General features: G+C 44.3%; 1 protein-coding gene across 1 annotated transcript in view; it reads left to right on the forward strand.

The window, feature by feature from the left end:
- The window catches only part of LOC147711075 (protein-arginine deiminase type-2-like), a 727,074-nt gene that overhangs the window by 227,441 nt on the left and 473,544 nt on the right, over positions 1–26,089 (forward strand). The window contains exons 4-6 of the mRNA XM_086921889.1: positions 1,100–1,161; positions 2,732–2,849; positions 3,705–3,830. Of these exons, the coding sequence (XP_086778015.1) occupies positions 1,100–1,161; positions 2,732–2,849; positions 3,705–3,830 (306 nt within the window). The remainder of the gene's footprint in view (positions 1–1,099; positions 1,162–2,731; positions 2,850–3,704; positions 3,831–26,089) is intronic.

Genomic DNA, 26,089 nt, shown 5'->3' on the forward strand with positions numbered 1-26,089 from the left:
TTAATGAAAATGTAAAAGCGGGTCGTACTTGGTTAAAATGACCTTTTTCCAAAATAGGGATTAAAAAGGTCTTCCTTGACACCTCATAATTACTACAGAACATTTGAAGCATGTCCTGTGGAGACGTACCGTCGCAGCCACGGGGTAGCAAGATCTCGCCTTTCTTGCTCCCTCATGGGTGGGCAAAGAGGAGGTAGACTAAATCAAGGCGAAATCTGGTCAGTAAAAAACAGTCATGAGAGCTAGGAAGTCCTAGAAGATAAGGTTCCGTAGATAATACACTTTTCAGGGGGATAAATCTATGTACACTGGACTTCCCCAACTCACATGTATCCCTGTCGACCACCCGCTGTCTAAAAAAGGACTCCTTTGCCCAGGACAGTTCATTCCTTCTAATTGTGTCAAAAGAGATCCGGTCTTCCTAGTTTCCTAAATTCTTCCTGTATATATTTAAATCAGGGTATATGACGAGCACAATCTAGGACAAGAAAATTCCTTAGAATCTTCTTATTTAGGGCGCTCCCATTACTTAGCCATACTTTAAGCCAATAAAATAAGGGCAAAAGACAAGTCTGACAAATAGGGCTCATCCAGTTCTTTGTGGACAATAAAGGTGTAGTTCCATAGGGTACACATAACAACTGTCTCTAGAATCTCTTTTCGATTTTTTGAATCTCATCATGAGAGGCATAGTCCCAAATCTCGCTGCCATACACCACCTGAGATAAATACTTGGATCTATAAATCTGCAGGAGAACGCCTATTGTTTTTTTGCCCAATCGGGAAGCAACTTTAAAAATAGCAGCGTTAGCATGTAGAAATGCCTCATGTTTGCTTTTTTTCAAAGGCGCCTCACTTAGAAACATGATTTCTAATCCTGCAAGGGAAGCGGTTAAGTTTGATTCTTTATCGAACATTTTTTTCTCGTGTTTCCTTTGTCTGCAAATCAGACGCATGTGCATGGGCGTGCTTTGCTTACGCAGCGGCAATTGCTTTCTGTAGTTTTTCGCCAGTCTCTCCTTTTCACCTAATTTCCACCTTTCTTCTCTCTGTCTCTGTATGCCAAAGTGAAAACTAATCAATTCTATTTCCTGTTCAGATATCTCCTTGGATGTTGATGCTGATCGTGATGGAATTGTGGAAAAGAACAACCCAAGCAAAGTAATGTGGCCATTGTTTTGTTTGAGAGTGTTAATAATCAGATTGTGACAGAAGCAATAGCTAGAAAGTGACGCTCAGTTTATGAACTGCTTAATAAATGAGACTATGGGCCGAATTCACGGTTTTTTAAACATGTATGTCTGACCTTCAATGAATCCCACGCTGACCTACACCTCCAAATTTACATTTAAATGAATGAGGAGTAATTGAAAAGATATTTGCCTAAAGTAATGCTTGAAAGTAGGGGGATTTTGCCAGATACCAGTTCCCGCAGTCATTTCTGACCCGGATCTCTGATCTGGCTGACCCAGGAAATATGCAGAATTTACCCTGGTGACATTTTTCGACACCAGGGCACAATTTAGCCTCGCCTATATATTGTCAGCAACCTGCAGGTGACGAGGGTGCTTTCTTGTTATGACTTCCTGCAAGCCACAAACTAAGACCTGGTTTAAGGGCCATCAGCCCTTTGATTCTTTAAGTATCATCCTGAAACAAAGCAATCTCAAGACTAACACCTAAATACCAATTCAATGGAAGGAAACAAAGGCACACAGCTTATCCCTTCATAAGCACCAGAGAAAATATAAGTGGAGGCAGTTTTTTCACTTTCTTCAATCGCCAATGTAAGAGATGTGCATGCAATCTAAGGATGCATGATGTATATGTGTGAATGAGTATTTACTGAAATATTGGTTTAAATGACACCTATTTTTTTCCATTTAATTCTTTCATAGTGTTACTCATTCCAGTGTAGAGCTTCAGAGTAATTTACATCACACACAGACACAATACAGCATACAAGAGTGTAAATCAATGTGCATGAAATGCTACATAAGACAATTTGCTGTATATCAATGTACATGAAATGCTGCATAAGACAATTAGGTTTACAAGGTGTCGGAATCACATATTTCTTTTACATGTAGATATTGGATATTAAGATTGAATGGTCAGTAGAAACAAAGGGGTCGATTCTGATGTCTTTCGGAAAGCATTACTACCTAATCGGTTCTGCAATGCTTTTTGGAAGACTCGGATCCGGGGAGTCCGACCGAGCGATTTGGAAGTATCTGGATGCTTCCAGATGCGATTTGGCCGGACTCCTGCTGCCTTCAATGGGAGCCCGTCTTCAGACCGAGAACACAGGCTCCCATTGAAGAAAGGGGTGGCTGGGGAAAACCTTGCACCCTGTGGTGGGCACACCATGGTGCCTGCCACACTGTTCATGGTTGGAAAGGGGGGTCCCTTGGGTACCCCCACAGGCCCAATTGGAAGGGCCCCGGGTGAAGGAGGCCTGCTATGGGCCCCCAAAGACAGATTCCGGCAGCCAATTGGTTACAGAGAAACCAATTTGAAACAGCTGTCTGAATCGGCCATCGTACTCACTTGCTCTGAAATCGAGTTCATAGAGCTGTACGATTCAGCTCCGAAAAACGTTACCTGTCCGAATTCCTTTCGGAACTGATTCGAACAGCCCTAATGGTTTCCAGGCATCGTAATCGGTCGTTGATTAGTGGAGTACTCCGTTAATTACTGTATTTATAAGTTAGATATTTCTTTGTTGCAGGCTTCGTGGACATGGGGTCCGAAAGGGCAGGGAGCCATCTTACTAGTGAACTGTGACAAGGACAGCCCAATATCTCGTATGAGAGATGGGGATGATGACATTGTTTTCGGCCAAAAAGGTGAATAGTAAATGACCTGATTTTGCTAAAACACAGGCTAGTCTTACCTGTCTTTGTTTTAACTGTGCCGGAACCATTGCCCCATATTGTTCTAGAAATCTAAGCTTACAGTATCCGAATATAATGTGATGTGCATGAATCTGAAGGACTGCATGAATGAAATGCTTTTCATTGGCCTAAACTCTATTGAAGGAATAACATCTATGATAGCAGGAACTTGTCCTTTTAGCAGTGGTTGATTGGGAATGTGAAGTTGACCTTTGTTGGTAGGATGAATGCTTAACAAGTTCTCATGGTAGTGTGGTATATTTACAGGTGGTTCACCGCAGTGTTTTAGAGGCTGTGGAATGGGTTCATCACACGAGTATGAGGAATCTGGGAATGTTTTATCATAATGTTTGGAGAAGCAAAAACAGGATTGCCATTAGAGAATTAGTGCCAGGAGTACAAAGGTCCTTTGAGGTCGCAAATGGCCCGATTCACAGAACCTGGCCGTCTGCGGCCCAAAAAAATCTTATTAAAATGTACAAAAGGTAATTCGTGATTTGGTAACTTGTTACTGAATCACGATTTGTATTTTCGATTGGTAGTTGCATACATTAGGAAAAGTGATTTCCTAATGGCGATATGGAAATAATTGTAATTAGGAAATCGCTGTTGATAATGCTTGTACAGCTGGTCCCAAGTGCTTTAAAAACTTGTTTCTGTTATGCGGTGTGAGATGATGAATTACCACAGCACTGTGACTGCCAGGACTGAGTTTTCCTGGGTGTGATATTGCTCTGTTCCCAAGCAACTGATGATGCTGATAGTTTTCTTGCATTTTACTCAATAATTCTTTGTATTTGACTATAGATCTAGAAGACATGTCTCGGATGGTACTGAGAACTCGTGGTCCAGAAAAACTTCCCAAAGGATATCACTTGCTGCTTCATATTACTGCGTCTGACTCTGACAAGATTGCCGTTTTTCTCTATCAAAGTAAGGAAAATCCTACACCATGCTACCATGTCCCTTGTTTATTGACATCTTGAAAAAACTACATTATCTGCAGCTTTCGTAGTGTCCTTGTATACCTCTCCTACCTGTCACTGTGTTTGCTTCATTCTTTGTAGCATACTTTTTTTTGGTGCCGTTTTTGATCATAGTAAATGTTTCTAAAACAATCACCCACTCACAGGGTGTGAGGGACTTTCGATAGGTGCACTGGAGCAGACTGGCTTGTCCATTAATTTCTGCACAGCATCTGTGAGTGCAGCACATGTGTGCCTACAGTGGTGATGGGGAACCAACGAGTTTGGGGCATTTGGTTTTTCTGTGAGGTGGGCAGGTACTGAAGTCTGTCTTGCTATGCAGGGTCAGAGTCCTCACAGCCTTTTATTAGTAAGAATGACCACCATTGTATTGGTGTACACACACTCCGGGTCGGGAATTATGAACGGCTGTTATTGATTTGTTAAAGTACTGGGGTTGTTCTTTCCTCTGAGACATGCACTTTCATTACATGGCAGTGGAGAACCAGTATTCAAGTAGGTATCTTTATCGTTTTATCCAATGTCTTGCAGCAGCACCAAGCATGCTCTTTTATACACAATCAAGCTCCTAGAGCAAGCTCACTTTATCTAATGCTTCCAATAAGGACCCATGTCTAAGCCGGGTCATGCCATTCTATCGTATATGCATGTGTCAGCTTTGATAAGTGCACCCAGAGCCACTGTAATCAAGCAGCATTACAGGACCAAAAAATGCATCAGCGTTCACCTAACTATGAGGCAAGAAAATAAACATTGTCCAGTTTGGGATTTTTCTTAGATTCACATACTTGAATCATTACCCGTCGTCAATGTGGGAGTCCCACGGTACAGCCGTTACTGTTCTGAAAGCTACTTCTGCTGAAGAAAAGTCCTTATGACTAGAAAAAAGTAACTGCAAATGTTAACATTACACTATCAACACCCTAAGCAAGATGATCAGGAGTGCCTACTCAAGCATTTCAGGTAAGGTTGAAAGCTTGAAGAAAAGATTATCAGTATTAAATGACCCCCACAAGACTAATGAAATAAACAAAACATCATATGCCCTCTGGCACAAAGGACTTAACCACAGCAATAGGTCCAACTCAGCTTGTATTATAATTTATTTTTCTAACACAAGAGCAACCCAAATCTCCCTGTGAACCTGAGTATCCAACATAGGTTTTAAACAAGCGTGCACATGGAACTCATACACAAGGAAAAAATAATAAGACAGAAGACAACTGTTGAGAATAAATCTAAAGAAGTGCACATAGATAACCAGTATGAATTAGTAGAAATCAATTAAGCCGAATTGAGTTTATTATAAGCACGAATGGCAAAATGCATGTGCAAGGTTACCCATTGTTCTATTAGTTGTGACAGGAAGTTTTTAAAGAGTTTCAAGTGAAAGAACCATAACTAAACAAGCATTTGCAAAGCAATAGGTCTCGCATTTGCGAGAGTTTAAGCTATTAGCATTGCAAATGACAATCCGTTTGATTTGTTTTAAAAAACAAGACATAAATAAAAGACATTGGGGCATATTCACAATCCCCTATCACCACCACAACGTCACTTTCAGTGACATTGTGGTGGCAATAGGGGTCTCTCCTTATTCACAAAACAGCGTTAAGTCACTTAACGTGGCTTAACCCTGCCTTGTCAAGAAGGCCCCCTTTCACTCTGTGTTTAGCGTGAAAGGGGCATGCGGTGGGTGTTGTGGTGGGCGTTCAACCACACCAACCATTGATTTTTATGCTGCCCCCTATTCACAAGAGCAGTGTAAATAGGAGGCAACGCCAAAATTAAGGACAGGACAGGAAAACATTTGTCTTACATTGGCGAAACGAGGAGAAGTGCTTTATTTAGCTCATTTTTGATTTTTCCATTGGTGCTGCCTTGAGCAGCACAGATGGAAAAAGCAAAATGCCATGGTTTGTTTATGTACAGGAAGGTGTCTCTTCCTGTACAGAAACCAACCTTTTTTTCAAATGCTGTTTTGTAACTTGCATGTGTGCTGCATGAAGCAGCATACATGTAAGTTACAAACTGGCATTTTAGGTTTGTTTATGTGCCGGAAGGTACACCTTCCTGTACATAAACAAACCTCCCTGCTTGCAGACACCCTTGCACTCTGGTGCAAGGGTGCCTGCGTTGGCGCTAAGTTGTGAAACTTAGCATCATTGCAGGGGGAAACGTAAGGCTGCACCATATCTGTGTGAATATGGTGCAGCCTTGCATTTCTGAAGTGGCAGAGAGAGGCGTTAAGGCAAGAAGGCTAACTCCTCTCTCCGCCACTTCCTTGTGAATATCCCCCATTGTCATTTACAATGGCAATAGCTCAAACTCGCGTAAATGTGAGACCTATTGCATTGCAAATGCTTATTTCATTTCCAACACTGCTTACGCGAAACATTTTCCAGCTGCAAAGGCCCCAGGTGATGTTCTTCTGTTGAGCTGACCACAAACCACCTAGTTAATCACTAAAAACCATGACCAAAGCCTGTAAACTATGCTATGGCTACGACTTATCAGTGTAACGAGAGTGACAGAAAATGACCGTTGTGATGCTGATGCACAGTACTAGGCAACACCTTCATGGTTACATAGCAGTCATTAGGACAACTAACAATTAAAATCAGTTCCGTAAACATAACTCATCCAGTATTATGGGTGTCTTTCATAGATTCACATGCCTGAATCATTCCCCGTCGTCGAGACCGGAGTCTCCGGTACATAGAAAAGTAATGTCCTATAGACATATATAGAGAGAAGTAGGCCTAAGGGCCTCACCTTAGTAGCCTATCTATGTCCTTTTGACGAAATCATCATCGTCGACGAGTGTACCATCGACGAAAGAATCGACGACGAAGAAGACACCGTCGACAGTAGCGCAGTCGACAGTAGCATCATCGACGAGGGTATCGTCGACAGAGTCATCGTCGGCAAAGGCATCGACGATGAAGGCAACGGCGGCGATGGACGTACCATCGTCAGCCACACCGTCGACGAGGACATCGTCGACGCCACAATGGAAGCAATCACCGACGATTCCACCGTCGATGAGACAGACACAAGAACTACAATCGGTAGGTGATGGGTCGTCCAGGATCCTGCCGTCGACGAGTCCTTCAATGACAGCTGAGGCTGAGTTACAACCCGCTTCTCTAAGGGTGAAGAGCTCAAAAAAGACAATTACACCAGAGTTAACGTCCCCAAGTAGAGTGCAAGGATTGCCTCCAGCTTGTCTAATACAAGATGAGGAGTTGGATGAGGAGGATAGCACACAGGCTACCAGTCCATCTCATCTAGTGGTCAAATGCTAAAGCACTGATAATGATGGTGATGATGCTGACATTACCCAAGAGCGTAATGTTCAGGCACAGGTACAGACTCAAATTACGCCCATGGTATGTCTACCAGCATCTATAGTGTCTGATTTGAGGTTCTTGATACAGGACTATAAACAACATTTCCCGGAGTCCTCAGCTCCTCCTCCAGCAGCTAGAAATGCTCCTCCAGCAGCGGGAACGGCTCCGTCTCCATGGCCCAGACCACCACCATTGGTGCTCCGTCAAGAAAGGGAACAGATACAAGATCCTCCATCATCTGACGATGAGGGAGAACAACAGGAAGAGGGTGAGCTCCAAGATGACCATTCCAATCATGATGACGGAGATGATTACATCATTTCTTCTCCAGCGTCCCCGGAGCCCGCTACCTCAGATTCCCTACCTGTGGACATAGGAGGGTTCCACAATCTGGTGAAGAGAGCGGCCAAAAGATTCCACATTACAAGGGAGTCTCAAGAAATGATTTTAAGGAACCACTTAAGAAAACTACCAGGTCAATTCCTATTATTGACTATATATGGGAACAGGGTCTGCAGTTGATGCAGACTCCAGCCTCAGTATCTGCAGTAGTTCCAAGACCGGACAAAAAACACAAGGCCCCAGCATCGGCACCAGCCTGCCTTACAGGACATCCCAAGCCGGACTCTGTGGTTACACAGGCGGCGCAGAAAAACTCCAGGAATCCCTCCTCTCCGTTAACAGCTCCACCGGACAAGGAGCTCAGGAAGCTGGACAATATCGGAAAGCGTTTTTCAACCACATCGGCAATGACAGTAAAGGCGGCAAATTCTATTGCACTTCTAGGAAGGTACAATAGGCAGTTGTGGGCAGACATTGCTCCGTATTTCTCTGAACTGCCAGACGCCACGAAAGAGGAGGTTCAATCTCTGCTTCTAGAGGGTCAAACTTCGGCCTCTGAATTGATAGACTGTGCTCTGGATGTAGCAATGACTGGATTCAGACAGCTAGCAGGGGCAGCAGTTTTGCGAAGACAGGGATGGCTCAAGGCTACTTCATTCCGACAGGAGGTACAATCTATAGTCCTGGACATGCCATACGATGGACAACACCTCTTTGGAGCCAAGACCGATGAAGCGCTACAAACAATTAAAAAGGTCACGGACACAGCGAGAGCACTTGGCACACTACAAATTAGAAACCAGTCCTTTCGAGGGAACAGAGGCAGAGGACAATCCTCTTACAGAAGCAATTATCAAAGTAGATCCTCATATTCTTACAACCAAGGCAAGTCACAATACCAACCTCGCCAACAACAGCAAGGCAGACAGTCCTCTTTTGGAAAGTCCAACTTTAAGGGAAAGAACCAACGGAAGACCACTGGCAGACGCCAATGACCTATTCCTACAGCCAGTCCATCCCTCATCTCCTTCTTTGAAAATTGGAGGAAAATGGACCGAATTCCTAAACAATTGGAGGAGAATAACAATGGACCTTCAATTAATTCAATTTGGACATTCTATAGAATTCGAAAAAATCCCACCGACAACCCCTCCACGCCCGATGCGTCACAAAAACCTGCGATTGCTTCTTCAATAAATCTCAATTATGCTTCAAAAAGGGGCAATAGAGCGAGTACCGTCAGCTCACAAGGGGAGGGGATTTTACTCCTGCTTCTTCCTGATTCAAAAGGACAAGAAATGGAGGCCCATTCTAGACCTCAGGGCGCTCAACGCATTCTTAAAAAGGCAATGGTCACGATTCAGGAGATCTTAGGCCTCTTAGAGGAGGAAGATTTCATGACGTCTCTGGACCTACAAGACTCATACTTTCACGTCCCAGTCCACAAAAATCACAGGAAATTCCTAAGATTTGCAGTGGCGGGCCAGCATTATCAGTTTTGTGTCCTCCCTTTTGGCCTCAAGTCTGCGCCCGAATCTTCCCCAAGTGTCTTTCCCCGGTGGCAGCATTCCTCAGGCAGCATGGACATCAAGTCTTCCCATATTTGGACGACTGGCTGGTGAAGGCATCATCCTTGTCAGGCGCAACCAAATCCTCCAATGCCTGTCTGAATCTCTTCAAGCACTTGGGTCTTACACTCAATCAAGAAAAATCCACCTTACATCCCTCTCGAGTCATTACCTTCCTCGGAGCAACACTGAATACAAAAGTTGCGAAGGCATTCCCATCTCAGGAGAGAAAACGCAAGCTCGTCTCTCTGGCCGCATCAGTGGCTTCGAAGAAAACTGTACCAGTCCGTACCTTCAAATCCCTCTTGGGAATGATGTCCGCGTGCATCCTGCTCATACCGCACTGTCGCCTCCACATGCGTCCGCTCCAAGAGGCTTTGTCCAAACAGTGATTAACAAACAAGTGGTTCTGTTGGGTAGTGACAATAATTGCTTTAAGGGAGGCTGAAAACAGCTCAGAAACACACAACAAGCAAAACTCTCTGATGGCAAAGTTTTTATATATATTAAAAACAAGAGAAAGACAATATACTGGAATTACTTCATTCCACTACATTACTGATAATAGTGCAATGCATATAGTGACACTTATATACAAAACAATTATTTACAATAAAACCACAAGGGGGAAAGACCGGGGGAGGGAAAAAACGAAGTATTTTCTGTCGTTGTGAGGCCAGTATTGTAAAAGTAAATATTCCAAGGAAAACAAATGGTTAATGTCCAAGTTCCTGGAGCTATCTTGGCAAACTAAGAGCGTCGACGTTTCGACCCTAGTTGCGCCCCAGTTGGTGGTCGCGGCGGGTCTTTATCAAGACAGGGGGGGGGGGGGAAGGGGATCGGTCAAATGGTGAATTATTCCAGAGGGTAGCCCGTTGGTCAACCCTCGATGCAGTGTTTTCCGCGATAGAACTCAGCGATCCGGATGTGAACGCCAAACGAGCTGTCAGTAATGTAGTGGAATGAAGTAATACCAGTATATTGTCTTTCTCTTGTTTTTAATATATATAAAAACTTTGCCATCAGAGAGTTTTGCTTGTTGTGTGTTTCTGAGCTGTTTTCAGCCTCCCTTAAAGCAATTATTGTCACTACCCAACAGAACCACTTGTTTGTTAATCACATATACCCAGGTTCTGAGGGACACAGGGTTACCCCTTTTTGTTAAACCTTTGTCCAAACAGTGGCAGCAATGCACGGGATCGTTCGAGGACCGCATAATGATCACAATGCAAATCACCAAGGCATTGCAGTGGTGGTGGTTGCTCAAGAACCTCTCGCAGGGATTGCCGTTCCTGCTTCCAGCAGCTCCTCATATCATTACGACGGACGCCTCCCTGGAGGATTGGGGAACAGTCCTACAGGAATTACGCATCAGTAGCAGATGGTCAGAACCCGAGACGCAGCTCCATATCAACCTGCGGGAGCTGAGGGCAGTCTTCCTAGCCTTGCCGTCCTTCTTGCCAACGATCAAGAACTTCCTAGTGCTCGTCAGGACCGACAACACTACGACGATGCACTACCTGAACAAACAAGGAGGGACGCGTTCGCTAACACTCTCTCGCGAATCGCAAAAGATCTGTAAGTGGTTCATTCTCCACAACGTTTTGTTGAGGGTGAAGTATGTCCCAGGCAAGGACAATGTCATCGCAGATGCACTAAGCAGACAGAGGTCTTTGTCACACGAATGGGAGCTGGACATGACGACCACCGTTCAAATCTTCTCAAGGTGGGGGACACCGCAAATCGATCTATTTGCGACCAGGGAGAACACCAAATGCCAAAGCTTCGCAAGTTGGCATTCCCAATCAAGGTCTCTCGGGAATGCATTTTCCATCGCATGGCGCAACGTCTTTGCGTACGCATTTCTGCCATTTCCAATGATTCCCAGAGTCCTCAGAAAGATGAAAGCGGAGCCTTGCACTTTAATTCTGATAGCCCCATTCTGGCCGAGGCAACACTGGTTCACAGACCTTCATCGCCTCTCACTGCAGCCGCCGATCCATCTACGTCAGCATCCATCTCTGCTCACGTTGCAGGTTCAACATCCAGATCTGAAATCTCTCAGGTTATCGGCTTGGCTCCTGAGTACCGAGAATTCAGCAAATTAAACATCCCGCAGGATTGTAAAGATATCCTAGCCAAGGCAAGAGCGGAAAGCACTAACAAGACTTATTCCCTGAAGTGGAAACGCTTTTGCATCTGGTGTGCGGACAAGGGCCTACGTCCCTTTGCCACCTCTCCAGAACAAATATTTCCTTACCTACTACATCTGGCACAGTCGGGCCTGGCACACTCTTCCATAAGGGTACATTTGGCGGTGATATCGAAGTTTAAAAGAACATTGAATGGGCCCTCTCTCTGGTCTAGTAGACTAATAAAACAATTCCTTAAAGGTCTCTATAGATCTTTTCCTCGACCACGGATGATCCCTCCAACATGGCATCTAAATGTGGTTCTTAACCAACTAATGAAACACCCTTTTAAACCCATTCACAGGGCTGACGTTAAATACATCTTGTGGAAGACGGCTCTCCTCTAAGCAGGAGCGGAAAATCCATTCCGCTCGCGGATTTCGCGGATTTTCGGTAAATTCGCAATCCGCAAGAGACTCGTGAATTTCCCGCAAAATCCACGAACGAAAATCCGCGAACGGAACGGATTGGGTCAAAAGTTCAAGCTGACTTTTGTAACTCTTTTAGAATGGCGCCGGCAAGCTGCCAGAGCCATTCTAAAATAGTTACAAAAGTCCGCTTCAACAGGAAGCTCTAATACATAAAGTAAAGCAGGTGCTGCTCAAATTCAGTTACACAACCATTAATCACCCCAAACTTGGGGTGATTAATGATTGTGTAACTTAATTTGACCTTCAACTGGAGCACCTGCTTTACTTTATCTATTAGTGCTTCCTATTGAAGCTATTTCTAGCTATTTTAGAATGGTGCTGGCAGCTTGCCGGCGCCATTCTAAGTGGGGCTGAGGGCAGAAGGGCACAAAAGTGGGACAGAGGGCAGAAGGGCACAAAAAATGAGTGGGGCAGAGGGCAGAAGGGCACAGAAACAAGTGGTACAGAGGGCAGATGGGCATAAAAAACGAGAGGGTGGCAGTGATTAAGCAGGCAACAAAAAAACCCCCTGCGAAATTGCAAAGCGCCTCGCGAACACCCGCGAACACGCAAAGCGCCTCGCGAACACCCGCAAACACGCAAAAATAAAAAATTCCGCAAATTCCCGAATTTTGCGGATTGCCAATTCGCAAATCAGCAAATCCGCAAATTCTGCGAATTGCCAATTCACAAAATTCGCCCATGCTTACTCTCCTCCTGGCGCTTACATCATCAAGGAGGGTCAGTGAACTGCAGGCTCTTTCCATCCAAGACCCCTTCATGCAGTTTAGGGAGGACAGAGTGATTTTAAGGACCAACCCTAGGTTTATTCCTAAAGTGCCGTCGGACTTCCACTTAAATGAGCCTGTGATTCTCAGATCATTCTTTCCAAATCCGAGCACTGCAGCGGAGAGATTGCTGCACTCATTGGACCTTAAGAGATGTCTAAAATTTTAAATTGATAAAACTAAACATTTCAGAAAATCTAATCAGCTCTTCATAGCCTTCAGTAGACCTAGGAAGGGTTTACCGCTTACCAATCAAAGCATCTCTAGATGGATCTATTTGGCGATTGCCTTTTGCCACGACAGAGCCGGACAGCCGTTGCACTCCAATATAAGGGCTCACTCTACAAGAGCCATGTCGACTTCTATGGCACTTTTTGCAGGAGTGCCAGTTATCGACGTCTGCAGGGCGGCCACATGGAAGTCGCTGCATACCTTCACCAGGCACTACTGCCTGGATACAGAGCTAATGAAGGATGCAGCAGTGGGACAAGCAGTGCTATGCCATCTATTCCAGTAAGGTGAGCCTTCCTCCATCTCTCCATTCTTTCTTGGTATGCACATTTCTCTGTTAATGCTTCTGGTTGATGTCTATTGATGGTTCATAGTCGCATGATATGTATTATCTAATGACTTGTATATGCTGTTCCATCAGAAATGTGCACAAGGTATTGCTTGCTACTCTGATTCAGGCATGTGAATCTATGAAAGACACCCATAATACTGGATAAGAAATGCGGTACTTATCTGTAACTGCAGTTATCCAGTATTGGTGTCTTTCATAGATTCACATGCAATCCTCTCGCCTCCCTTGGAAGGACTTACCTATCTCTCTATCAATGCTACGCCTACTTAGCTTGGTGCGTACGAAAATCTGAGAGACTGAGGCTCCTGACAGGAAGGTTCTAGAGGGAGGTGTTAGCTGATTGGCTCTCTTCTAGAGTTTGGTCCTTTTTACAAAAAGACATAGATAGGCTACTAAGGTGAGGCCCTTAGGCCTAATTCTCTCTATATATGTCTATAGGACATTACTTTTCTATGTACGGGAGACTCCTGTCTCGACGACGGGGAATGATTCAGGCATGTGAATCTATGAAAGACACCAATGCTGGATATCTGCAGTTACAGTTAAGTAACGCATTTCACATGGAGGTTAGCCACTCACTGTTGTAAGTGAAAATATACTGTTTACGTGTAGATATAATTGAAAATCTGTTTACACCAAGAATATTAAAAGTTGACCAGGAGTGTTGCAGCCCAGCTAGGTTTTCAGTATATGCACCCGAGATGCATTTTATATACAACGTATACTAAATGAAAATCGCTTACATTGTCAGTGGTCACCCTGATAGCCTCGAATGACAGCTGGCCCGGAGGAACAACATTGGCCATTTTTTGTCCCCCCTCTTTTTAAATACCTCCGTATGGAACGACCGCTTGTACATTATTCATATCTAAGCCATGAGTTACATATTTAGGTTTAGGATAATATTCATCCTGTATCAAGGAAGCCCTCTACGAAGAGCTCAAAGGCAGAGAATGATCAGTGCCTTGTTTCCAATAAGCACATAGTGAGGGAGGGAGTTATCAGTGATTAAAATTCACACATTCTGCAGCATACATGAAAAGCTGAGGTGTTTAAAAGCTGCTCGGATTTCTGCAGCAAGCACATTAACCCACTCAGCTGAATCAGTTTTAGTGAAGACAGTAACAACAGGACATAAAATCGTATTAAGGATTAACCCCAAGTTTTGAAACTATTAACCTGGGTTTTTTAATCTTGAACTAAACAAGTGTAAATCCTTGCACATCGAATCCTGCAATTTTTCGGTTTTAAAAGGAAGAGACAGCAGGAGAAGCTTAATTTCTGCTTTCTTTGCCCATGGCAACATTGCGTACACATCGAAGCAGGGCCCTGCAGTGTCTTGTTTTAATGTGTGGAATGTACCAATGTCACTTTTTCACTGGGGGCAACAATAAAAAGAATAAGAATAACAATAAAGGACTTCCCATGTTGCTGGTGTGTCTTCCTTTATTAATGGTGAAGAACCGCAGCCCACAAAGGAGCCACGTTGTTTTGTCTATTGTAGCTCGCTCTCACTCCTGTTAAGATTCAAATTGTGTTTGCAACAAATGAGAATTTTATTGCATGGGAAAATCATTGAAGAAAGCGTCTGTCGAAGAAAAAACTGCTACGTTATTTTCTATTTATCCACGTGCTGAAAGCGGCCACCTGCCATTTCCTGTAGGAAATAGAAAAGCAAGTTTTTTATATGCAATCGTGGCATCCGCGCAGTGCCGAGATTGTAACATAAGTAATGAAAACGAAAGGAAATGGTGGCCGCGAGAAAGAAATAATAATACAAAGCTGCGATCTCGGAATGGTGGTGGGATGGGCAAATACAGCAGAAAGTGGGCATGGCGTGCTGAATGTAGAAAAGCACATCGTGCATGCAAGTAAGAAACTCAATAAAGAAAAGATAGCTTAATGACTAAAAAAAACATTCTGTGTAACAACCGAAGTAAAGGGGCTAGTCGCCACAGGAGGTGACGAACAGGAGGCTCTACTACGGAGGGACTAACAAGCCTATTAACCAAACAAAAGCTTGCATATATGAAGCACAAAGACAAGCCAATGACAAACATGGGTGGCAAGTAGGCGGGGCTTCTATTCCGTACTCCACTACAACAAGTCTCACAGGCTCGACCTAAAAAGGAAAATACCAACAAATATATGGTACATTGGTATTAAGTAGTTAGACATATTCAGTCAAAGCACCAGAGAAACACAATAACACTAGGGAAATCCCAGAGTGTATGTTTTTTTAGAACAAAAGGTTTTTGTTGATGGTGTTTTGTCCCTATGAGAGATAGGAGGGTCTCATCAGGACTGTAGATGATCTGGGGGACTGGTAAATAAAGGGGGAAGTTTGCTCGGGGCTATATGACTCAATTGGTAAGTGAAATGAAGAAGATACATAGAAAATATACTGGTTTATCAAAAAGCAGCGCCTGTGTGTATAAATAACATCTATTGAGTAGAGCAAGAAGATGCTGCAGAGTAATATTGCCCGGGAGGGGGAGAGGGGTTGGGTTCTACTGGGGAAACGATCAATATTCAGAGTAGAATAATGCTGGCAAATTGAAATGGAAGAGTGCAGTAGCGCTAACCGTGGTGCACTTCTCATGAATAGAGGGCGGATTAAAATCACCAAATTGTAGCATTAATAAGATAATAATTGGGGGGGGGGGGGGGGGGCGTGGTCTGGCCATGCAGGAAGATCGCCGCCTGAAAGGTGAGCTCCTCCGCGGGAAGAACCCCTGACGGGATTTCCTTACTTACCGGCGGTTGAAGAGATTCCTGCTCTTGCCCATCCATAGGCAGAAGACTTGAAAATGGACTCAGCTGAATTTACTGACTTACGGTGACCGCTAAGGTGATTTTCTGACATTGAGCGTCAGTGAGGGGCTAGAGGTGCTCACGCGGATCTGTTCTACCTCACGTTTCCCTGCTTGATCCGTTGCTTTAGGCCATGCCTTTTTTCCTCACAAGGCAGCGCCCTCCTGCCGCCAAGTGCCGCTATGAACTCCCTTATGACCGCGCCGCCTCACATCAAGAAAACCACGCCTCTTGGCAATTTCTAGCCTGACGGCAGTCGAACCAGCGTCTTTCCACAACTAATCGACTGGCATGTCTGAGGTCGCGCTTTTCGGTCTGACAAGGCCATTTCTCCTAACTTGACACGGCAAGCGCGATTCCTCATGTAGTTTGAGAGGCTTTTCTTTGCTTCCTGACACAGTGCCCCCTTTTGATGTCAATATTGCTGTAATGCAATAGCTATGAGAAACTGAGGCTGTATCCTTCATTTCAAATACGCCTCAACCCTTTTTGTTGTTGTATATCACTGTCTTTCATGTGACTTGGGAATTCAGCCATTGTTCCCCCTCTCACACTTATGATTAAGGGGAATCTTTTGATATTGTACAACTTAAGTCACTCTATAACTTGCCTCCTTCCTTTTACCTTTTTGCATTTTTACAAAGTGTGCTTATATTTGTCATTATATATGAGTCTATGATTTTAGGTGGGGGTAAGCCATGATTACTTTTCAAATGTAACTGTCTTTAACACATATTAACGCCTGGCTGCTAATGTAAAGGTAAATGATGTATTGTTAATTGTTTACATTTATCATTCACGCATTTGCCAGCTGTCATATTATTGCAGATATTTTTCTGTATCTCCTCAATTATCTTCTATAGTAAGTTTTATATATAATTATCTCATACCACGAAACAATGCCTCTACGCTACTTCAAAGTTGCGATCAAAAAGACTATGCCTGCTAATAAGCAAGGAAACAAAAATCCTAAACAACCTCTCTTCGCGGACGCTCTCATACAATCTAACACCATGCCAATGAAAGGGAATACATCTTCTTCATCCAATTTGCCTCAGACTTCGCCCACCACTACTGCACATGCATCAGCGGAGACCATGCAACATATATTACATGAGATCTCTGGGGTCAGTCGCCGATTAGAAGGCATGAATATCACAATCACAACCTTGGTTGAAGAAACCAAGTCAACTAGAGCAGACATTACAAGTTTCCATGCCGAAATTGAAGATCTTGATTCCTGGGTTCTAGAAATGGAAAATTGTCTTGAATCAATTCAAAACAAAGACCAAGATCTTCTCTATCTTCACAGCAAAATCATTGACTTGGAAGACCACAGCAGAAGAGACAATATCCGCTTCTTTGGATTTCCTGAAGATAATGAAGGACAAAACACTAGAGCATTTCTTTTGCAATCTCCTCCCAAACCTGTCTGGTACTTTTTTCAATCCACCTCTGGAAATCAATCAATCTCACAGAATTGGTCCCCCAGGTAAGGATCCTGCACTGCGTACGAGACCGATTATTGCTTGTTTTCTTCGTCATGAACAGGCAAGACAACTGTTGGCTGCAGCTCACTCACAAGGTTCTTTTTCATTTGAGGGTCATATAATCCACATGGCAGCTGATTTTTCTAAGGAAAGGAATGAGCAACGGAAAGCATTTCTCTCCATGCGCCCTCAATTGCGACAACTAGACATCAAATATGGTTTGTTTGAGCCTGCACACTTTCGTATGACCAGAAATTGAGTTTCTTAAGACTTCTCCGATCCAGCACAGCTACAGAGATTCCTAGACGGTATTAAACCTCAATACATGGAAACACAGCCCTCACAATATGACCAATTTCAATCATTCTCTTGTTTCTCACCACAGTACCTGAGTACAGACAACGAAACCTTAAGTGATTCTGGGCACCGTGGTAGGGACTTGGAAAAGACTCAGCCGCTCCCACAACGATAAAAATTCAGCTGTGCAATTTGTCTCTACCTTCACACAAGATCCGCATAGAGACAAATCCAAGTCTCCTCTTAATACTCCCTCAGATGCGGACTGAACAACTTTCTGTTATTTAATTGGTTACTCGTAAGTTTTGATGTAGTTAACAGTAGGCCTTGTATTTATTCTTAGTCTCCCTCCATTGATACTAATAATGGAGTTAATTTGTCTGACTTTACATAATATGATATTCAAATATGTTTGGGTCTGAATAGTTTCCTGCTACTTAATTGATTACTCATATATATAGCTATAATTAATAGTAGACATTCTATTCATTTTTGTCATATCAGATCTAATCTGCCTACTTCTGCATGTTATGTATTCAAACATTGTTAGATGACTTGTAGATAGTATTATCTTCTACTTTTCAAGGTCTTGCCCTCTCTGGTACATCTCACTCAAGTTGGCTTTGTCCAGGGGCACTCCTCTCGGAATCATCTCCGTACGTTAGCCCATACATTGTGGTCTGCCAAACATCTTTCAGAAGATGCATTAGCTCTTTCACTTGATGCAGAAAAAGCGTTTGATCGCAATGAATGGGATTATCTTTTTACAATAATGCAACAACTTGGCTTAGGTGATCAATTTTTAGCTAAAGTACGCTTATTATATGATAATCCTTCTGCTCAGGAGAATTGTGGTGGTTTTATATCTGATACATTTCTGATTCTGTGAGGAACGCGCCAGGGTTGTCCTCTGTCCCCTCTCCTTTTTGTTTTAACTATGGAACCATTGGCTGCTACAATTCAACACTCTGCTCAAATAATAGGTGCTCCCCTTTGAATTGGATATTCTAAAATCTTATATGCAGATGATATTTTTCTTACACTTACGTCTCTCCTTCAAATTATTAATGATTTCTCTTCTTTTTAAGGCTACAAAATTAATTAATTGGGACAAGAGAGAGGCTTTACCCATTTCCGATGGCACTACAAAGGCAGCTGTACATGGCTTTCCTTTTCACTGGCAGTCTTCGCACCTTAAAAACGTAGGAATTTTAGTTAAGAAAGGTCTGGAAAACATGGTTGCAGACAATCTAGCTCCTCTGCTATCTCAGATGCAGCGTGATTTTGACAAATGGAAAACTCAGGTTATCTCTTTGGGGTAGATGTTCAAGCTATCAACATTTTCACTCTTCCTCATTTCATTAATGTTTTAGGCATGCTTCCACTTCAGATTCCTCTAGCTACGCTTTGATCAATAGATTCCAAGATTAAGACCTTCATATGGGGTTCAGCTAGGCCACGCCTTGCAATGACAAAATTAAAAGCCCACCAATTATATGGAGGAATGGGTCTTCCATCAATTGAACACTGCTCCTTTACATTGCATATCTCTCAATTCTCTTATTTTTTACCAGGATTCAAAGATTTTCCACAATGGGCTTATATTGAGCGCCATCTTTTATCCACAGACTCAGGTCTCTCTCTTTTGTACGGCAGTGGTACTAGCCGTTCTGATCCCAAAAACCCGATGTTATCAGTTATGCACAAATCCTGGCAAAGAGGACATCATTTATAGGATTTGAATCCTCGTATCCATGTCACGGCTCCCTTATGGAATAATTCAGGTATTCGTATTAATGGTCATACTTCATCTTGGCCTTTGTGGCAGGCAGCAAGCACCAGGCAGCTGGCATCCACTCCCCAGATCAACGTCTTCATAATGGCGGCTTCAAATCTTTCTCACAACTAAGGGAGAATTTTAATCTACCTATACAGCATTTCTCTAAATATCTTCAAATTCAACAATGTTTGAAGAAATATTTGGGACCTCCCCCTTGGTTGCTTCAAGTTTCTCCAATACTATCCTACTTAAACATATGGGGAAAACATTAAGGAGTGACCTCTGGCCTTTATAAAACCTTTACGCTTTACTTATTTCCACAAACTCTATCTCATAATCTTCAAACTAAATTGCAATCTCGTTTATCTACTTCTTATACAGCCACTGAATGGGAACAGCTACTAGAGGGTTTACATAAAGGAGTTCGTGAAGCAAGGCTTAAATTTTGTATATTTAAAATTCTCCATGACTGGCATTGGTCACCGGTTAAACTGCATAAAGCTGGTCTACTTCTGCATGTCGATTGTTGGAGGTGTTCTACCTCTGGTTGTGATACAACTCCTATTATTTGTCCAAAATGCAGGCTTTTTGGACCTTTATTGGTAAAAAAGTTATACTCCACGATGCCTTTACTTCTACCACTTACATCTGCCAATATTATTTTACATGACTTACGTCATTCCCCAAAGCTCTCTAATCCACAAACTCGTCTCTTCCATACTGCATTGGCCACAGCAAAAATGTGCATTCTGCGCCATTGGAAATCATCATCCCCACCCTCGCAAGAGGAATAGTTAGTGGCAATGATGCTGATGGCATCTCATGAACATACAATATATTACCTCCAGTATGAAACTGATATGTTTCTCCAGACATGGTCTCCTTTTCTAAAAGCTGAAGTTGATGATGCCTCTGCCTCCTCTGCTTCACCCAATATACACACTCAAGCAGACTAATTCAATGTCTTACACCATTATATATTAAGTCGTTCTCATCCCCACTTGTTTTATCTCTTGCATTTTACTGTATTCCTTTACCACTCTTTCCCCTTTCCTTTTCCTTCCCTTTCCATACTCTGGCATCACCTCTCCATATTATTCTTCATATCTAATATCTTCTTTTTATCTTCTTATTCTTCTCTTTCTTCCGTACATTATTTCTTTATTCTTATTCTAACCTATTATATTTTATACCCTGCATGGTGAGTAGTTTCTATGATAGCACTTTCTTCTTCCTGTTGTCTTGAGGATTTCATATGGAGTTATTGTCTCATATTTATGTCTGATTCATGTATGTTTTATTTGCCCCAGTATTGGAACTTTCATAGATTCCCATGCTTTGTATCATTCCCCGTCGTCGGAATGGGAGCTTCGGTAGTATCACAACCATAGAAACAAAATAGAAAAAATAGGCCTAGGCCTCATCTCCTTTTATATCCTATCACCCTCTTTGTGCAAAAGAGACCAAACTTTTGTCAGGACCAATCAGAGCAGCCTCACCCCCTAGAACCTTCCTGAGAGAGCTCAGAGCCTCAGATTTTTCTACCGCACGTTGTGCTAGGGAGTCTCCACTGAGCTCTGCTCAGTTTTTTTCTCATTCTAACTGTTTATTTCTTCAAGTTTTCTACTTCAATCAGGACATGTCTGACAAGGAGAAGAAGGCCTTATTCAGGTCCTGTGCGTCTTGTGGAAAAACGCGTCTTTTTGTGGAGGATAAGCATGACAGCTGTATCTATTGCTTATACCCTGACCACAAGGCCACAGACTGCAAAATTTGTAGGACCTTCTCTACTAAGACACTTCGTGACAGAGAGGGACGGCTTTTGACCTGGCTTCAAAAAATGAAGACTCGGAAGGAGGTTCTCTCATCGGATGAAGAGGATTCGACATCTCTGCCTTCCTCTCACAGATCCAAGAAGAGGGGTAGGTCTCCTCCTGGTTCTTCCTCAGCTGAGCCCCCTTCTAAGGCCCCTCATAAGATGTCTGACAGGTCTGAGAGGGCTAGTCCCCTTCAATCTCCTCACGGAAGTGAAAAGGAGAGGCAGGGACAGGCTGCTGGATTAGTTACAGCCTCTAAGGACAAAAAGGAGGTTTCTATCACTTCTCCTCCATCCAAAAAGGAAAGGACTGGTGACAAACACTCTACAGGCACTCCAGGGACCGTGCCTGAGAAAAAACAGCGTCCGTCGACAACAAAAACATCAGGTACGTCGACGACGATTACTTCTGGGGAAATTCCTGCTGCTTCCTTGGCTCCATCGACGGGCTCGCCGTCGGTAGCGGTTTCAGCGTCGACGACTTCGTCGTCGTTCAAGGTTCCTGGTTCGTCGACGATGACTTCTTCAACGTCGACGATGGTGGTCTCCGGAAAGCTGCTGTCGACGGCTTCGTCGACGACGAAAACTACGTCGTCAACGACGACGACTTCAACGACGACAATAATGGTGATGATGACGAGTTCGTCTACGAGACCGTCGACGATCATCCCGTCGACGACGACCAACGACGACAAGACTCGGTCGACGAGGTCTTCTATGCCGACGAAGCCGTCGACGGGTAAAAAACTACAATTTCCTCTGCAGAGCATGAAAATTACACCTGAGATGACATCTCCTCGACGAGTTTCGACACATCTACCGACATTGCTTCTAGATGTCGATTCGGAGGAGGATGAGGAAAATGAAGGCCATTTTGGGGATGCCTACAGTCCCTCAGACTTAAATGTAAAATTGCAGGAGACTTACACGGAGGAATTCTATGAGCAATGTGACCAACGGGTGCATCAATATGTTCCACAAGGACTACGTCCACCTGGTTTAGGGCAGAACATGGTGGCCATGCCCGCCTCAATAATTTCTGACCTGCAGTTGATGCTGCAGGACTATAGGAACAGGTTTCCTTCGGAACAGTCAATGCAGTCTACGCAACCTCCACCTCAGGCGTTCCTAGGGTCCTTTCCCGGACACCGGATCCCGGACCCTCCACTCCTATTCAGCAGGATACCTCTTCAGATGATGAGGTACAGGTGGATCCCTTGACTGATCCATTGCAGGATCCAGACTTGGATCAAGGGGACAGTGGGTTTCAAGATCCAGACGCCACTGGTCGGGATACTTCTATTTCCCCTCCGGTTGATATAGGGGGGTTCCATAACCTCATGGAGAGAGCTGCAAAGAGGTTTGGACTACCAATTTCGAAGGAAGAGTCTGAATGTTTCCTGTATGACTTTAAGGATCAGTACAGAAGATCGGTCAAACCCATTCCTATTATTGAGCATGTGTGGGAGGAAGGTATGAAGATAATGCAAAATCCAGCCACTGTGATTCCGGTTCTCCCCAGGTTGTAAAAGAAGTACAAGGCTCCAGATGGCAGTCCAGCTTGTCTTTTTGGGCAGCCGAAGCCTGATTCGGTGATATCACAGGCTGCTCAGAGCAAGTCCAAGAACCCATCAACACCTTTGACTACGCCTCCGGACAAGGACGGTAGGCGCCTGGATAACGTGGGGAAAAGATTTTCTTCCATGGCCAGCTTACTGGTTCGAGCAGCAAATGCTCTCTCCATTCTAGGCAGATACGATCGCCAGATGTGGTGTAACATGGAGCCGTTTGTGGAACAACTGCCAGACTCCGCGAGGGAAGAGGCAAAGAGAGTTCTGATGGAGGGAGAAAAATCATCCTCTGAAGTTATCGACTGTGCTATGGACATAGCGTCCACGGCTTTTCGAGCATTGGCAGGGTCAGCTGTGCTTCGTCGCCAAGGTTGGTTGAGAGCCACCTGGTTTCGTCAGGAGGTCCAAAATAATATCCTGGACCTCCCATTTGATGGAGAGATGCTCTTTGGTAAGCATGTTGATGATGCCCTGCAGAAAATAAAAAGGATACGGACACGGCGAAGTCTTTGGGATCACTCAACTACCGTAAGGTCCCATTTAAAGGCGCTCGGGGCAGAGTTTTCTCTTCATACAGAGGCAACACCCAACAGAGATATTCCTCTCAGTCTTCGCAATCTTATAAGACTCAGTATTCAAATCAACGGCAGGGGCAATTGGAGTCTTACTCTCGCCAACCTCCACGAGGGCGTCATAACCGTCAGGGACGCGACAACACCAAGAGACAATAGCGGCCTCCTGGCTCTACCTACTGTTCCTCCCCTCCCAGTCAAATCAGTGGGGGGCGGGATATCATTTTGCCTGAACAGCTGGAAGTGTATAACATCGGACCAGTGGGTCCTGAATATTGTTCAGAGTGGCCATACTTTGGAGTTCCAAGATCTTCCTCCAACGAGAGCTCCGGGCGCCACCCGCACGAAACATCTGGGACTGCTCCACCACGAAGCCCACCAATTGTTCCTCAAGGGAGCAATAGAACCGGTACCTCTCTCTCAGAGGGGCAGAGGTTTTTATTCCAGGTTCTTCCTGGTTCGGAAGACGGCAGAGACTTGGCGCTCCATACCAGACCTACGAGAGCTCAACACTTATCTCATCAAACTCTCTTTCAGGATGGTCACTCTCCAAGAAATTCTTCCTCTTTTGAACCCAGGCGACTCTTTGGCGTCTCTGGATTTAGAAGATGCGTATTTCCACATTCCAATACACCCAGCTCACAGACAATATCTGTGATTCACAGTGGGAAAGAGCCATTTCCAATTCAAGGTGCTTCCGTTTGGCCTTCGGTCTGCACCTCGAGTATTCACCAAAGTGTTGGCACCAGTAGCAGCTTTTCTACAAAAACAATCCCTGGAGGTTTTCCCTTATTTGGACGACTGGCTCGTCAAGGCTCCATCTTTCAAGGACACCTCTCAAGCGGTTTCGGCTTGCATTCAGTTGTTCAGTCACCTGGGCCTTCAATTGAACAAACACAAGTCAGTTCTTCAGCCCTCCAGATCCACAAGGTTCCTTGGGGCCATTTTTGACACGACGCAATGCACAGCTCGTCCTTCAGAAGAACGTCAACAGATCATATCGGCTCGCCAACTGTTCCACAAGAAATGCCTTTCAGTCAGACAATACAAGTCCCTGCTCGGGTCGATGTCATCCTGCATACCATTAATACCTCATTGCAGGCTGTGAATGCGTCCCCTGCAAGAAGAGCTAGACAAACAATGGTGCCAAGCAGAGGGATCATTCAACGACAAGGTGTTGGTGACACCAAAAATGAGAAAGGCATGCGAATGGTGGCTAGTGCAGGACATTATCGCACAGGGTCTGACGTTTAGAGTTTCACCATCCCCTCTGATCATGACAACGGATGCCTCTTTGGAAGGCTGGGGAGCGGTGCTCCGAGAGCTTCAAGTCAGCGGGCACTGGAGTCCAGAACAGCGTCAGTGCCATATACATTTTTTGGAGCTAGCGGCCATTAATTTGGCTTTGCAGGCTTTCCTTCCCAGGGTCCGAAATCATACAGTGCTGGTCCAGACTGACAATACGACGGCCATGCACTACATCAACAAGCAAGGAGGAACGAGATCGCAAACTCTGTCCAAAGAAGCTCAGAGGCTCTGGGATTACGCGATTCTACACAACATCAGCTTGAGAGCCGAACATCTGGCAGGCTCTCTCAATGTCAAGGCAGATGCCCTGAGTCGCCAGACAGAGGGAATCACGGATGGGAGTTGAATCAGTCCATTCTGGAGAGTGTGTTTTCGGTCTGGGAAACACCAACCATCGACCTTTTGCCTCTCCGGTGAACGCAAAATGCCGGTTTTACGCAAGCAAGGTTCACCATCAGGGATCTCTGGGGAACGCCCTTTCGATGGCCTGGTACAACGCATTCTTTTACGCTTTTACGCCAATTCCCCTCATTCCTCGAATACTCAGGAAAATGAAAGCGGAACCATGCAAGATGATTCTCATTGCACCAGCTTGGCCCCGGCAATTTTGGTACACAGAACTCCTTCTACTCTCCCAAGCTCATCCGATTCGATTACAACCAATTCCTTCCCTATTGTCGAGGAATCAAGGACAAGTTTACCATCCGGATCCGAAATCACTGCACTTGACAGCGTGGCTCCTGAACACAGAGAGTTCTGTCATCTGAATCTCTCCCAGGAATGTAGAGACGTTTGTCCCAAGCTCGAGCACCGAGCATTAATAAGACTTACAAGGCTAAATGGAAGAGGTTCTGCCTGTGGTGTCAAAGACAAGATCTCCATCCTTACAAATCTCTGCCTCATCAACTTTTGCCATATATACTATCATTGGCAAAGTCTGGGTTGGCGAATTCTTCTGTTAAGGTACATCTTGCAGCCATATCAAGGTTTAGGCGCAGTTCTTCAGGCCCTTCCTTATGGTCCTCTAGGATTATTAAACAATTCTTAAAAGGCTTGTTTCGAATGTATCCTCCAGTTCACCCTCCTCCACCAGTTTGGCAACTCAATCTTGTCCTGGCTCAACTCATGAAAGCTCCGTTTGAGCCGGTGCACAAAGCGGATTTGAAATTCCTGTCTTAGAAACTTGCCCTCCTCTTAGCTCTAGCATCAGCGAGAAGAGTGAATGAGCTTTAAGCCCTCTCCATAGTGCATCCATTCCTGCAATTCAAAAAAGATGCGCTTATCCTTCGCACCAATCCGAAATTTATTCCAAAGGTGCCGCC

The sequence above is a fragment of the Lissotriton vulgaris genome, chromosome 5 (genome assembly GCF_964263255.1).
Source record: "Lissotriton vulgaris chromosome 5, aLisVul1.2, whole genome shotgun sequence".
Classification (NCBI taxonomy): Eukaryota; Metazoa; Chordata; class Amphibia; order Caudata; family Salamandridae; genus Lissotriton; species Lissotriton vulgaris.